This window comes from Thunnus maccoyii, chromosome 13, assembly GCF_910596095.1.
Source record: "Thunnus maccoyii chromosome 13, fThuMac1.1, whole genome shotgun sequence".
NCBI classification, from domain to species: domain Eukaryota; kingdom Metazoa; phylum Chordata; class Actinopteri; order Scombriformes; family Scombridae; genus Thunnus; species Thunnus maccoyii.
The window spans coordinates 2310005-2327315 of record NC_056545.1 but is presented as its reverse complement, the minus strand read 5'-3'; the positions used below and the strand labels follow the sequence as shown (position 1 = coordinate 2327315).

General features: G+C 36.7%; 1 protein-coding gene across 1 annotated transcript; it reads left to right on the top strand.

Moving 5' to 3' along the window:
* Positions 1–4916: 4916 nt before the first annotated feature.
* cdx1b (caudal type homeobox 1 b) lies at positions 4917–16874 on the top strand. The gene is made up of 3 exons (XM_042431447.1): positions 4917–5564; positions 12956–13104; positions 14592–16874. Exons 1-3 carry the CDS (start codon positions 5051–5053, stop codon positions 14829–14831), a joined length of 903 nt encoding a protein of 300 aa, XP_042287381.1. The 5' UTR covers positions 4917–5050; the 3' UTR covers positions 14832–16874.
* Positions 16875–17311: the final 437 nt, after the last annotated feature.

Below are 17311 nucleotides of genomic sequence, written 5' to 3'. Positions count from 1 at the left end.
AAAGATTACCTGATTATGTGGATCTGCCGTCTCTGTGAACAATCATTAACTGCTGTAGTTTTACTGCAGTAAAATAAAGTTATTATTATTTGGATGTTGTGTTTACGTGCCAGGATACTTCAGGGTTTTTCACAGTCAGGTCATTGTGAACAGGATCCAGCTTTTGCATTTGATAACTCACGTAGTGAATATTTGAATGTGTCTAATAAAAATGCTGAATATTAATGTACAATAAACTCTAAGAAGACAATGAGAAGAAGGAGCCGACTGTTAACAGGCGTCAGGTTCAGTTATCAGACTCATATGTTCAAACAAGATCTGGGTCAGAGACTTTTAACCTGTTTTGCTGCGTACTTTTGTCTTATTTATTGATTAGGACCATGTACAGTGTTAAACATAAATGTTACCATTGGATGCACCAGAGTTAGTTTATAGCTAATTTTCATCTGCAGTCCATTACAATTAAAATATATAACAGCACAATAACAAACAGAACAAAGCAAAAAACACACAGGACACATAATACAAAGTACTAATCTACCCACAATGTCAACTAGATATAAATAATGTAAGCTTGTCAAAATAAAAGCAAGATTATTTGCATTAATTAGAAGACCATGAGATGAAATGTAGACAGTTAAGGCCACTGGTACAAATTATTATATTTATACTAATAATTATACACTATTAGCCTGTATGAATTAATAGCAATATGTTGGTTTATTAATGCATCACAATGTTTGAATTCTGTTCATTATAAAAAAAAAATTTCTAAACACTAAAAACTGGGTTTTTTAAGCCAGTTTGATTGTTATTCTTTATTTAACTGTTGAGTTGGGACTCTTCTCTTTTTAAACTTATGTGTCACAGTTTGTTATTGATTATTAATAACTATCTTTTGAATGTCATATGCACATTGTTTTGTACAAGAAGCAAAACATTTGTGACAGTTTTTAACTAAAGCTTGTTAAAGTTCAAGTTGTGTTGATGCTGTATCGACCCAAACAGGGTTAAATTTTAACCAAGTGATTTTCAGTGTGTATGGATATTAAGATGCACTGATTGTCTCGTATAAAGGATGTTTTTGTTTTATCGGTTGTAAGGTGTTTGTTAATTGGCTGACAGTCTGGAGGAATTCAAAATTGTCTTTTGCATGATTTCTTTTTTCCTACATATCTGACTGCTGGGTGTGTAACAAACAACACTTACACACTTAAATTGAAGCTTATTAATGCTTTTTTTAAATTATTAAAATAAAAGTTATGTATAACTAATTATAATGTGCATTATTAGAAAATACAATACTATAATAATGTTTTTTTCTCCTTTCATTCATTATTTTACTACATAGAGTTTTCATACTTTCAGTGTTGTTGTTATGTTTTAATGTTTTAATCTGCAAACAAAAACAAAAGGAGGAAAGAAAACAAAAAAAAGCAAAAACTAAAAGATAATAGAATATTGTACAAATTTAAAAAAAAGTTTTAAAAATATTAACCTCTGAAATTCTCAAATTATGTGTATAAAACTTTTGAAATTACACACACATACTCACTGGACACTTTATCAGGTTACACCTGTGTAATCTAATACAATTATTAATTAAATACTGAAAAGTGTTCCTAATATTTTGCAGTCCTCAAGTATGCTAATGGAGTGGACAAAATATTAGGAACACTTTTCAATATAATGCACTCCGGTACACCATCAGCACCAACTACGACCTCATTAATACACATAAAGTAGAATCAACACAAACTCAAAATGTATAAGCTTCCTAAAAGTAGAATTTATGGCAGAGCTGTTGTAATGGATTGCATTAGATCACACAGGTGTTCCTAATAAAATGAAATATACTTGTATATACAATAAAAAGTTAGAAAATTAACATTAAACTTGACAAATTATAATGTTTTTCATGTTGTTATTCTGACGTTAAATAAACAAGCCCATTCAAAAGCTTTTTAAACATTTCAGTATGTGATTTTATAACTTAATTTTTGTTTTGACATCACTTTTAATTTAAAGATCTTCAGCTGGTGTGTGAAGCGGTAAAACCTAACGGAGGTTACGCTCTTCTTCTTCGTCTGCTTTTGGTTTCTGTGATCTTTGCAGCTCCGACTCACGGCTGCTGTAGCTGCTGTTCATTCAGCCTCAAGAAGGTCAAAGGTCAGACATATTACATTTATTACTCTCATTAATACACACATATCTCTAATTATTACTTTGGATTAGTTTAAATTAAAAGCATGTTGTCAAGTGTCAAAATTTCATTTTACACCCCGAAACTGCAGCATGAAATATTACATGATTATTAATTGTTTAAATGTGTTTCATGCTATGTTGAATATAAAGTTACTTTATTTATTAGTTTTTAAATTATAATACTTGACACTGAGTTGAGATTTGACTGAATTAAATTATTTTAATGTGGGACAAAATTAAACAAATAATCTGCTGTTTCACAAAAATATTAATGTTCTGAAGTAAATGTAAAATCTGTGATTCTTCTTGACATTAAATACAGTTGTTTTTAACTTTAAAACTATTTCATCTTGGATTCATTAAGGTATAAAAAAAAACTTAGAAATAAAATATGTAAAGTTTCATTTTAAGTTGCTAGTTAAAAAATGTATAAAAAGCTGTTAAAAGATGAAAACTGACACCCTTCATTGAAGGTAAAAAACATAAAAAATTATAAGTTTACTCTTGATTGTAAGTTACAAACTTTGTTTTTCATAAATTTTACTACTCGTTTTTAGCAAAATGATTTTTGAAAATACTTCAATACATCAATACATACTGTTTATATACATAATTATAGAAATTAAAAAGCATGCTACTGTTAATGAGCTGCTCATATTATGTAACATCAATATAACATCTATCAAACACTTGAAAACACAAATAGTCGTGTGTGCGATGAGAATTATTGTGGGTTTTATGTGTTTTTACGGCAGCAGACTAAACTAAATACTCATCAGTGTAAAACAATAAATCTCCCATAAATCCATAAAGACACAGATAATTCCTCTTCAGGAGGGCAGCAGTGAGGGGATTCCTGCTCGTAGTGCTCGAGCAGGGAGGAGAAGGTTGTCGGTTTAAATCCCTGCGGCATCGAACCTTTGAGCAAAGAGCGTTGAACCGAGCGGAGCAACATGGAGACAGCTGCTGTGATCCAACACTGGATACTCAAACGATTGTTAGTTGCAGCCTTAAACACAAGATAATAGGCAGTGAAGTAAAATACAAACTGACTGAAAGTAACGGAGCAGAAACACAGTGAAGCAATAATAATCTAAAATTAATAAAGGCAATAAAAGTGCAGTAGAGACATTAATCAATCACAGGTATAGAGATAAAAACTTTTACCAGACCGTAAGACCTGTGTATTTTTATCAGTCTGCCTTTGAAAGATTAAAACTGGGAATAAATTATTCATTTAAAATCAAATAGTGAGAAAATATGTGGTCTATAAACAGTTAATAAATGGTTTATAACTCAATATAATGTAGTTATAAGCAGATATAATGTGTTTATTAATGTTCAACAGTTATAACTTCTCCTATGAAGACATATTTTATATTATTACAGCTGTATTTTACTATGTTGTCGTTCATTATCTGTTTATACAGCAGCAAACACGTCTGAGTGTCCACAGAAATACATTAATAAACATTTATATCAGCTGTATACTCAGCAAATAATGTATTCTAGTTACGGTTAAAACTCTAAACTATTTTTATTTATTCAACTTATTTTTATATGCGAGTCTATTTAGTTATTGTACATAATTTAGCCTTTAATTGCATTTGTGTCTTTTACCTCATTGATTTTGTATTTTGTTGGGATTAATTAAGCACAATATCTTATAAACATTATATTTATACTGCTTGTAAATGCTAAATAGAGGAACTTATGTGTTAACGCTGGAGCTGAAATCTGAATTATGAAACCAAAAGAATAAATTCAAGAGCTTTAAAACTTGTCTAAAGTATAAAACAGGCAGATTGAAGGCTAGATTTAAAATGTGATTTAAAATGTTATTTAAAATGTATTTATATGCTTTGATTGCATTGAATTGCAGCCTTAGTTAAGGAATTCAAAAGAGAGTGAGTGCAGATCATCATTAATAACTTAAAATACATATATTTTTTGAAGGTTCCAGTTTGTTTCCCATCTTTCAAAAGCAGACTGAGTTCAATTATTTTCTATTCATAAAATGTTAGTTATTGCAGGAATATTTCCCCTTAAAATTAACATTATATGACATATATGAACAACTCTAAGGCCACGTCCTGTTGCTTTATGAAGAACAAACAATTATTATTATTAAACACGTAGCCAAAGGTCTGATATTGATAAAGAAGGATGTGAACTGTTGTTAAAAGAAAGAAAGAAAGAAAGAAAGAAAGAAAGAAAGAAAGAAAGAAAGAAAGAAAGAAGACCTGCCGTCACTCTGACTGACATGTTAGTCCTTTTTTACCGTCATTTGTAAGTTTGGCTCTTTTCCTTTGATGCAGCCTTTGAAATGCAGCAGCGGACTGTCATGCAAATGGAGGCCGATAGAGAAGAGACTGCAGGCGGGGAGAGAGGGGGGAGGATGGGGGGGGGGGGGGGGGGGGGGGGGGGTAACCGCATGGTGACCTGGAGTCTACTTTTTTTTATTTTTGGTTTAATTTAGTGGATAAAAATCATTTGGTTCGTGTTGCAAAACGGTGGCATCGTGGTGGTGATGATGATGATGAAGAGGAGGATGATTGGTGAGGTGAAGAAGAAGAGGCAGAGGGGAAGAGACGCAGGGTGAGAGAGGGAGGGAGGGAGTGAGATAAGAGCAATAAAAGTGGCCATGTGACTGCAGCAGCTTTTAACGGGCAGCTGATGGAGAGACCGCAGAGAGAGAGAGAGAGAGAGAGAGAGAGAGAGGACAGGTGGAGGTGTGGACAGGTAGACAGAGAGCAGACACACTGACGCTCATTTTACCTGGAGATCAGGTGAGAGAGGCAGGCTGGATCCGCAGTATGCTGAGGGAGTCCCCTCACCTGGAAAGATGTACGTAAGTTACCTGCTGGATAAGGACCCCGCCATGTACCCGCACCAGAACTCGGTGACCCGCCACCCGGGCCTGAGCCTCAGCCAGCAGAACTTCTCGGTCCCCGGCCCGCCGCAGTACTCAGACTTCAGCTACCACCACCACCACCACGGCATCAACAACGACCCGCACTCGGCGCAGCAAGGCGGACCGGGTGCCGGTGGCTGGAGCCCGGCTTACCCGCCTCCCCCTCCTCCCACACGGGATGACTGGTCGTCGCATCACTACGGTGCCGCCGCCGCTGCAGCGGCAGCCGCGGCCGCCGCAGCCGGGGGGCCTCCCGCGGCCTCCACCGTGCCCGGCGGTGTGGGTCCCACCCTGGGATTCAGCCCCCCGGAGTTCGCCGGGCAGCCGCCAGCGCTGCTGCCCGCGTCCCTCAACGCGTCGGCGGGGCAGCTGTCCCCCGGCTCCCCGCAGAGGAGGAACCCCTACGACTGGATACGACGCACCTCCGCACCGCCCTCCAACCCAAGTAAGACCCGCGGTGACACTTGTTGGCTTCATTTTAAATGTCATATTTAAGAATTTAACAAATCATTTATGTTCTCTAACGCCTAAATTAGCTACGAAAAGATATTATTTCTGCAATATATCTCCAGTATTTCAGTATGCAGCCTAATTGGGGCCTTTTATCTTGATGGTACCCTACCTAACATAGATCTATTTTAAAATCTTAATAATATATTGACAACGCATCTATAATAGTTGTATATTTGTCTCCTGTATGGACATTTCTACGCATAGCCTGTATGGTTCCTCCGCAGTAATTTAGAATATTTTTTTCATATTGTAACTTTGCGTTTTTAAACTAATTTCTGAGGTTTTACATTTGTATCGTGCAAGTGTCTCCTTTTGTTCCCGGCACACAGCTGACAGACTGTTTAACATTTTAATATGAGGCCGATATGACAGACAGTGATACTCAAATGTTTTATCAGCTGCCCGACAGGAACCAGACACGTTTACATTGTAATCAATGATGTGAACCTGCAGCCTCACGATTCTTGTTTTCAGTCCCATCATAATATAATTTGTATTAATTAACAGTCGATTAATCGGTCTTAAAATGAGCTTGGAGTGAAGTTTATTAACAGGAAACTTTGTCAGACAATATGAAAGTCATATTTTTTTTTAAAAAGTGATTCATGTATCTGGTTTAAATATTTTTAAAGTGGATATGAAGCATCTTTAAAATCAATTAAGGTGCATGTAGCCCAGATTATAGCCGATTTATATTCAATGCAAATGTATATAATAATAATAATAATAATAATAATAATAATAATAATAATAATAATAATAATAATAATAATAATAATAATGATGATGATGATGATAAAAAATAATAATAATAATAAAGTTTGAATGACAGATGTGTGTAAGTTTGGAAATTTCCTCAGTTTGGCTTTAAAAGCTTTGATTTACTTCAGTAAATTCAGCACTATTACATTTTAAGTCATTTTATGAGTGTTTGGTGAGTTATTGCCGTTATTTTTCCCCTTCAACGTTGATTTTTGGGGCGTTTTTCTTTACTTAAATCGAGGGTTTGAGCATCGACTTTGTGATTCGTGTTAAATTAATCAAATCGGCTACTTCATATATGATAGAAATCGATCATCCACACATTGAAACTCCATCAGGGAATTCAAAATCAATAGGCTAGGTGAAACGTAAAAAATATGGTTGGCATAGCTGACAATCTTTTGGGGGGGGGGTTTCCCTGGTTGGCGGGTGAAATGTCCCACCGGGTCCTGTCCCGTCCTGTCGCGGATCAAACGTGTGAAGCCGGTCGGAGCCGTTGTGATGTAAATGTCCCCGCTGGATGTGACTCCGGGCGGCTGAGATCGGCCTTTGTCCTCCTGCTTGTCTCTGGGCGGAGAAGACAAGAACTTACAAGACAGTTCCCACTTTGAAGTGTGAAGATGTGTGTGTGTGTGTGTGTGTGTGTGTGTGTGTGTGTGTGTGTGTGTGTGTGTGTGTGTGTGTGTGTGTGTGAGGAGGGAGGGGTTGTATCTGACGACCTTTTCGAGCTTCACCTGCATTTGTCCCACAAGGTGCAGCAGATCATTTACTTCCGTAAAATTACCAATTTAGCAAAAATACTCCATTACAAGTACAACTACAGTAAAAGTACATAAGTATTATGAGCTTGATGTAGTTAAAGTATTGCAGTAAAAGTACATAAGTATTATGAGCTTGATGTAGTTAAAGTATTGCAGTAAAAGTACATAAGTATTATGAGCTTGATGTAGTTAAAGTATTGCAGTAAAAGTACATAAGTATTATGAGCTTGATGTAGTTAAAGTATTGCAGTAAAAGTACATAAGTATTATGAGCTTGATGTAGTTAAAGTATTGCAGTAAAAGTAGTGGTTTGGTCCCTCTGACTGATATATTATTATATATGACATCATTAGATTATTAATAGTGAAGCATCAGTGTTAGAGCAGCATGTTACTGTTGTAGCTGCTGGAGGTGGAGCTAGTTTACACTACTTTATATACAGTTAGCTAGTTTAGTCCAGTGGTTCCCAACCTAGGGGTCGGGGCCCCTCCAAAGGGTCAGCAGATAAATCTGAGGGGTCGTGAGATGATTAATTGGCATTTTTTCACATTTGTATGATATTTTATAGACTAATAATCATTGGTTGCAGCCTTACAACAAATACACTATTTCCTCCTGTTTGTTTGTTAAAAATTACAGTCACCAGCTGTTACACATGAAATTAAATATGTGTGAGATATCATTTGAAGGTTGTGTGGAAAGTCAGACAGTATTAAGAGACGGATTAACACGTTGTTGGTTTTGGTCTTTTCATGAAATTTGTTGACAGTATGAAGAATACAGAATAGATCTACGGAGCTTCTTTCACCATCCAGGTTGAAGTTTACATTCTTTTTAGGGTGTAAATTCTTAAATTTGATGATTTCGGCCATAAATATTCTGTAAAAATGTCATCAGAGATGTTTTGCTGGTCTTGTGGGGAACTATTATACTGAGACTTTGCAGAAAAAATATTTTAACATTTAAATTAGTGAAGAAAGTAATGAAGAGAATTTTACATCAGCAAATCTGGCACTTTTTTGGGAGGCTACTGTGAGACTTTTGACCTCAGTATTTCTATTTTCTGCACTGATGATGAGTCACAACTACACATTGCTTTGTTTTAATATGTAAAATGTGAGTATTTGTTTTCTTTGTGAAGGTTGAGATGAGCGTTAAGTACGCAGCATGAGTCAGGGTGTGGTTAGCTTAGCTTAGCTTAGCATGAAGACTGGAGCAGAAGGGAAACTGCTAACCCGACTCTGTCCAAAGTTCAAAAGTATAACAAACAAACAAAATATTTCTCTAAACCACTGAAATAGCGTGTAGTGTGGAACTGAAGCTGATATATAAAACTGTGAATGTGCAGAGTAAACCTCTCTCTCTCTCTCTCTCTCTCTCTCTCTGCAGGGACAGAGTGAAGAGCCTTTTTTGATTTACGCTCCTTCATTAGCGTCTCGGCTCTCTCGGCTCTTTACCTGCCGATGGAGAGTCAAACTGTTGGTTTTTTTTTAAGCTTCTGGCAAATGAAGCAGAAACTCGACAGTTCAGACAGATGTTCCCCCCCGAAACTAAAATGTTTGAGCTTTAATTTGCCCCCGGTGACCGATTACAGGAGGCCAGACGGACACCTGAGTGTGTGTTTGAAGAAGAAGAAGAGACGTCACTTATTTAAATGTTGTGTGTTTAGTGTTAATATTGAATCAGAGCGTGTTAAAGAGAGCTGAAGGCCTTTTAATTAACATGTGTGTGTGTGTGTGTGTGTGTGTGTGTGTGTAGTTTAACTTCCCAATAGTCAAGTTTCCATCCAATTTCCAGAAAACAGTCAGAAGAAAACGTAGCGTACATTTGTTTCCATCCACTGCTGTTGTGTGAATATTAGCAGGTGGAGCTAATTCTCTAATCGGTGCCGTTAAACCGTCGCAGAAGAAGAAGAAGACGCAACAAGATGACGTCATTAAACGACCGAAATGCGTGATGGAAATATGACGTTTCTGTTAGTTTCACGTATCGATGTGAGGAAGGTTACAGTCTCCTCAGATCTGATGTTTTCAGCTCTTCGGCGGCGTTTAAGTCACATGATTCATGTTCACTCAAGTCTGTAATTTCTGGTGTTTTCACTCAGGATTTTTTATGCATTAAAATTAAATTAATATGCATAAAAAACAGGTGGATGGAAACTCACTTACTGCTGTCTTTCTTTCTTTCTTTCACAGATAGATATATTGTCAGCATTGGTGAGTGTTTTTGTTGCCATGGTGACATTTTATTAATAGTTCAATTACAACAAACTTATAGGCAGTGTTGGTGACAGTTCTCATGTGACGGGTCAGTATCTTTATACGTTCACATTAGAATAATTCATAGTGCAAAATGTTTGTCCTGTGCCGACGCTCAGTTCACTTCTTTAATACAGGAAGTAGTTGAAGGAGACCAGAGTTCACGTCCCGTCACAGTCACACTGTAAATGTTGGAGGGTTTTTAACTGTATCTTTTCCTGACTTGAACCTGCTGCCATGTGCAGATATTGTAGAAAGAAATATGAATGAATTCAGTTTTTATTATCGTGTCATGTATATAACTCTTCTCAGCCCACGAGTCTACAAGACAACAGACATTCATTTAAGTCAGGACCACAGCGCTGCGTTTAAGTGTCCAAACAACAGAGAAAATCCAAAAACAGACCATCATCAACATAATTTTGGAAAAAAAAACATATACTGTAAGGTACTGGAGAAATCAGAATAATCTCTAATTAAAATATTCATCTTATTTTCTTTTCCAGGCTTTTGAGACAAAGTTAGAAAACATAATCACATCAGTTTTTGATCGTCTCTACATCAGAATCATCATGTACAGTACAAATAATTACAAATAATACAAATAGTACAAATAATTTTTAAAACAACGTTGCTACTTAATGTTAAAAACCAAAAAAAAGACGTAACTGTAAGTAATTCAGGGTGTTGAAGGATCATTTAAAGCCAAAATTATGAATTGATCAGTTGATGAACAGAAAATGTATTTATTTTTTACTGTTTTGAGTCATTTTTCAAACAAAAAATACAAACTATTCTTTGATTCCAGCTTCTCAAATGTTTCTGCTTGAACATCTTTTCAGATTCAAGAGATTTTATTGTCACCAGCACAACAACACAGCCGACAGAAACACTGAAGGCAGTGAAATCTGGCTTCTTCGAGCTCTAGTTTTAGACTTTTCTGGATTAGAAAACAATCAGCAGATCAATAAATAATCAAAACATTTGCAGTAGGGCTGGGTAATATGGACAAAATCAAATATCATGATATTGTTGACCAAATACCTCAATATCAATATTACGATAATATTGTAGAGATGACTAGAGGTGCTTTCATAAAATATTAACACAATGACATTTTTGGTAAATAATCATCAGTAATGTGGATATAATGACTAAGTGGGTAAAAGATAAATAATAAAACAGCTGGTTTAGTTCAGGAAATGACATCACTATTCTATAATGGAGCCTTTAAAACCAGTTTATAACCATATCATGAAATTATGATATCCAAAATCTAATATAACATCTAGTCTCATATCATGATATAATATCAATATATTGCTCAGCTCTAATATCAATGTTCTTCAATAGAGCCACATGTGCAGATTTTAATTATATAATGAAAACAATCAACCAATCAGAGCTTTGTAGGCCTGATTAAGTATCTTTATATCACCTTGAAATAGTTCAGATGTCTTGTGCATAATTTCAGAGACATTTACCCAAAATTTAGTCTGACATATTTGGTATTTTTTTGATTTTAAAATAAAATGTTCTGTATTTAAAACAAAGCTCTGAGTTTGGTCAAAAGACGTGGCTGACCTTTGTATGTTAAATAAAGTTTAATAGTCTGATTTCAACGTGTACAACTCATTTTTACCAGCTAAAGCCTCTCACAGTGTTGAGTTCTATCAGTGACACATGAACACTGAGTCCATGAATGACTCAGTTATGCAAATCCAGCCGAGGCAGGTCGTCTATTTGAATACAGGTGAGAACTCACCGCTCAGTCAGTCTGTTTGGGCACCAACGATAGTTTATGTGAGCGGTTTATAACACATAATATAAAATACTATGACTCCATGCGCTTCACTCACACTTTTACATAATAACAGTCGGTGTGATTTTGTGTAGTTCCACACATGGAAGCGTCTGACTTGCTGTGTGCCACAAAATTATCTGATTAAATGATTGGTGACTAAAAAAAGCAATATTGGATCCTCTTCAGTCACCCCTGAGCAAGACACCGACCTACAGCTGCAACTATTAATTAGTTGCAAACTATTAAATTAAACGCCAACTTTTTTGATAATCAATATTTATTCTGATTCCAGTTTCTTAAATGTGAATATTTTCTGGTTTCTTAAGTCCTCTGTGACAGTAAACTGAAGATCTTTGGGTTGTGGACTGTTAGTCAGCAAAAATCAATGTGAAATGGAGCTTGTGCCAGTTTCATGTTGTTCGGACTGTAATTGAACACTTATGAAAAACAGTTATTGTACAAACATAGCCTAGCAACCGTAATAAGACATGGCAGGTTGGTCAGTCTTTGGATTTCTTAGCATGTTGAAACAGCATACATCAAGCTGAAGAGTTAGAGGGATGGTGTATATAGTGTATCAAAAACCAAAGTTAGCATGTCTGGCTAACTAGCTTACCGCCAGCAGTAGTAACCTTGCATTACTTCCAAAGCCAAGCGTTAGCATGTACATTATCTTGTGTGGTTACAGGTTATGTGACAATAATGCAATGTTACGACTGGTGATACAGCAGCCCCAGATGCTATTAACCGCTATTTCAGAGTTAAGCTAACGTTAGCATTGGATTAGTGAAAGTTTACCTGAAATTACTTTTCCAAACTCATCTGTCAGTCCTCATCCTCAAATCATTTTCTCATGTGAAAGTAAAACACACTGTTTGAAAACACAGACATTGTTTGCAAAGAATGTTTTTCTGTAGTAAACATTTAAACACCATCATGTCAGAGTGAAACAACAGTCTGCATCACATCTTTTATTGCTAACTAGCTACTCCACAATACAAGAACTTTTACAGGACCTTTTACCTCTGACCTGTTAGCTTAAACCCCAGTTTTTATTGCATCATTACATTTTCTTGACTCTGGTAAAGTTTTACAGTTGAGGAAAATGTTTTTCTAGTTGCAGTACCGCAGTTGACCACTGGGTCAAATTCTCAACAAGGCTGACTCATTGCATCGTGTCCAGCTCTGTATTACGCCCGTGGAAAAAACATAAACATGTTTATCTGCTTCAATGAATGGGAGCGGAAACAGGAAGCAGGGAAAGGTGTTTTTAATTTGAACATTGTGTAAGACATCAATTATTTTCATTATACCGAGGCAGAAATATTAAAAAGGTTCTCCAGTGGTTTATGGGGACTTGGAAGAAACATTATTTTAAAAGAACAGTCAAAACTGAAGCAGCAGAGGTCAAGACATAATGACTTTTAATCTCTAGTATGGGTAAAACTCCAAAAACATGGAATCCTACATTTCCCATAATGCAACTGGACAGTGTATCTTCATTAGACCCTCCCTGCCTCGTAAACACCCACATCTTTCAAAATCCACACCTCCATTTTGTAACACAGGATTTCTATTATAATTGTGCAAACCCATGACATAACGTTGATGACATCACTATGACATCATCAGGGTCGTTTTCACAGACTAGACAAAGCTCCTCCAGAGACACAGAAGACTTTATACAAAACTTTTCACAGTTTTTTCGTTAACCTGTTTAATTTTCTGTGTTTTACAGACGGAAAGACGCGGACTAAAGACAAGTACCGTGTGGTTTACACCGACCACCAGCGCCTGGAGCTGGAGAAAGAGTTTCACTATAGCAAGTACATCACCATCAGGAGGAAGGCGGAGCTCGCCACGGCGCTCTGCCTATCAGAGAGACAGGTACACCAACACACACACACCTGCCAGATTGTAGCTAAAATAAAACCTTTTTATTGATTGTGACTGCTGAAATAATTTTACTGCACTTTTATTGGATCTTATATGAATCTGAAATTGCAGGTTTGAGATTCAATGTAGAGACATAAAACTGGATGTGATTATTATTGTATTTAACCTTTGATAGCAATTTTGCATTCAGTTACCTCAGTTCAAACTGAGCTCCCGGAAGCAGAGGTTTTTTTCCTTTTTTTACTCATTTATAACAACTTTTGTGTCGAGACGTCCTCACGAGCACAAACGCCGTCAACAGTGACTCCAGTTTAGAGAGAAAATTTTAATTACGGTGAAAAGTTACATTCATCAAGAATTACTTTCAGTTTCTACACGATTTAACTTCAGTATGTGCCAATGCATAGTCATATTTGTGCATTTTCAAGCTCAACCTCTGTGGTCACTGATCTGATTAAATTTATAAGACCAACATCAACAGATGCTAAAGGATTAGCCTGATGATACACTCTGTATTTTTCTTATATATATATATATACATATATATTTTCCATTTTTACAAAAGGATCAGTTATTTCCTAAAACTCTGATGAAAAGACTCAAACCAACAACGTTTCAGTCCATCTCTCAATACATTCTGACTTCCCTGCTCAGTCTGTGGCTCTCAGCTCCAAGCCCATTGGTTCCTACTGATGATATAAATCTTTAAAAACACCTCACATATATATTTTCCATCTTTACAAAAGGATCAGTAATTTCCTGCTCACTGTAGTTTTTAAAAACATTTTCAAACAAGGGGAAATAGTGCTTTTGTTGGGGACTATTTTCAGTGGCGGATGTATCCGCATTTGGTGTTCTAGAGAGTATTTCTGGCAGCGGGACTGTCCTGAACATGGTAAACTTTATACCAGCTAAACATCGACATGTTAGCATTGTCGTGTTGACGTTAGCATTTAGCTCAAAGCACTGCAATGTCTAAGTACAGCTAGCATGGCAGCTAGCATGGCTGTAGACTCTTGTTCTTGTGTTTTTACATTGAATCTCAGCTTCAACTCCTCCAACAAGACTTTAATTGACAAGCAATGATATTTATATACAGCAAATGGGCTAAAACAAGACCTCCTGAGTAAAGCTGTAATGATATAGTTGCCAACTATTAATTAATCGCCAACTATTTTGATAATCTTCTCAAATCTGAATATTTTCTGGTTTCTTTAGTTCTCTGTGACAGTAAACTGAATATCTTTGGTCTTTGGGGAATGGTGATCAACATTTTTCACCATTTTCTGCCATTTTATGGACCAAACAATGAATTGATTAATCAAGAAAATAATCGTTAGTTGCAGCCCAAAAAACAAGCAAAAACGCTAATGTGATCCTTTTGAAATATTTAAATGTTTTCCTGAATCATGCAGATATCTGGTTACTGTAAAAACATGTTAGACTTCATGTAAACCCTAAATCTTCCTCTGCTCCAGGTGAAGATCTGGTTCCAGAACCGCCGGGCCAAGGAGCGTAAGATCAACAAGAAGAAGCTCCAGCAGCCGGCCTCCTCCACGACCACGCCAACCCCTTCCAACGGCAGCAACGGCAGCGGAGGAGGCGGCCTCCACGGAAACGGCAGCAGCAGCAACGTCGCTATGGTGACGAGCAGCAGCAGCAGCAACGGGCTGGTGTCTCCTTCCTCTCTGCCTTTGAACATCAAAGAGGAGTACTGAGGCCGAGGACAAAGGACAGTGTTTTATTGGATGCTGATGTCGGGGGACTGGACTGAAAATTCTCCCCCAAAGACTGAAAAACTTTTGCATCCTGCCTCGTGCCACCTTCCTGTCCGCCCTCTTAAAGCTACAGCTCGTTGAAAATTTGAGAAAATGTCACTGGCAACAATACTTTTTCTCCCATCAGACTTTTGTTGCAGATAAACCCAGATTTTGATTTGATATCTGTTTGCTGTCTTGATGTCTTCAGGTGAAAACAGCCCGGCAGAGGGAAGTTCAGCAGTTTTGGTTGTTCATTAACCAGGCAGCCAACCCTCAAGACACATGGTGTTGCAGGTGGAGCTCTATACTGCAACCAGTTTGCAAAAAATAAGGAAATATTTTATCTCCTGAATGTTTTATCTCATGCCAGATTCACTCCAAATTTATGTTGTCTGTCCAAACTTTGCTCAACCCAGCTGAGACAAAAAATACTTAATAGGGATCTGGAAGTTTCCAAAGTTATCAAACATATCATGCTGAAATTTGGGAAAATGTGTTTAAATGATGCACAAGATGCATAGAATATTTCCATTTGATGGAATGATGCAGCCATAACAAAAATAAAGAGTTGCAGCAAGAATATACAGTATATGATACTGTCAGACAATGTTAATTTTTTTTACTCTAAAGCATCTTAAAAAGGGAAAATCTAGTTTCCAGAGGGTTTGGGGTTTTTTTTAGCTTGATGATAATGTGTTTTTAAAGTCCAACTGAAATTACACTGCATTTTTTTGTCTGCTATGGCAACATATCTCTCTGTAAATCACTTGTGCTGTGTTCTCCTTTAGGAAAAAAAATCTGAAATCAAAAGGAAGAAATTTATAGTTAGTTATCTGTCAAAGCAGACAGTCACACTGAGCCTGATTGCATCCTGCTACACAAGAGCCACAGACTCTGAACAACAACCCACATTAGCTTTCCCGCTAAAGTCTCCTCCTTATCTAACTTATTCTTGTCCTGCAGCTTGTTGAACGAGCCACCAAACAAACATTCACCGCTAACATCAGTTAGCAGCTAGATAGCTTATTAGTTGCTCAGCTTCAGCACATCAAACAGCATGTAAACATATCTGCAAATGTCACTTCGGACCCATTAGATGCTGGTTTGGTCGTTGCCCTTTAAAATCCCTGCTAGCAACACGCTGTCTGTCCATGACTTGTAGCTACAGCAGTTTGTTTACCCCTTTCACATATGCACTACAACCCTGAAGTTATCCAGACATTACATGTTGGAGCTCAGATTTTCCAGAGAATTCACAGCTTGCAAGTGGGCGTGTTGATGATGTTTCTATCATGCAGCTGGCACTGGATAAACACAGTTAAGCTGCATTGGGAGCTGCTAATGGGAGAGAGGACTTCCTGTGATTTCTCGTAAAATAAAAGCTGTCATCTTTCTGCTTAACAACACTGAATTACAAGCACATCATACTTTTTTTGCGTCCTGTCCTGCCTCCTGCACGCTCTACCCAGGCGCCACGCTACGCTTAAACCAAACGGAGTATTTCCAGTCTGTGAGAACACGTCTGACACGGACAATCTCCTGATGTGTGCTATAAATGTGAAAGGGCGACTCCAGATCCTGATTCTCTGGACATTGTCCATAGCTCAAATGGCTTTTACCCCAAAGACCTTTTTTCTTTCTTTTAATAATAAAAAGCTATTAACAATACATTTAAAAAGACACCTTGACATTATTTCTAACTACATAAGGGATGACTAAATGTGATTTCAGCTGGACTTTAAAGAAAGAAAATGTATCCTGCTTCATTAACAAATGTTTTCATCCAAAGTGCAGTCGCAGTGCAACACTAGCAGAATCACTGTTTGTGCCTAATCAGAAAGAAAACATTATTATAATGTCATGGTCTTGCATGATAATGGTTTTCAGACACAGATCATCTCTCAGGTTAAACCGAACACACCTGACGTGCCCGAGACTGTATGAGCTGTTGTTGTCATTGTTGTTGTTGTAAATGAATGTGATCTCCATCATCAGACTTAATCATGTGTATATTTTCAAATGTAATTTGTATTAAAACCAAAAGCCTTTATTGTAAAAATGACTGTTGATCTTTTAACTCTTTTCAACACACATCTGAGTCTCAATACAGTTTGTTTGCAAGACAATTCTGTTCATAGTGAATACATTAATACATGTTCTCATTTCATCATTTAACATAATTAGAGTGAATTCTACAAAATGTCCAACAGAGCACAAGCAGAGAATGATAAGACATTAAGATGGCACTCAAATTCCTTGTTTCTTACAAGCTGTATGTAAAGTATTTAACTATATATTCATTAATTTGAAAATATAGTGAAAGGAGAGATACAAAATGAACATTTCCAGGTCTGTATTTATATTCTGGGGCTCTACTGGAATATCTTTGCATGATTTACAGTTAAAAACTCCTTATTTATCTTCTACTGGTCCTTTAT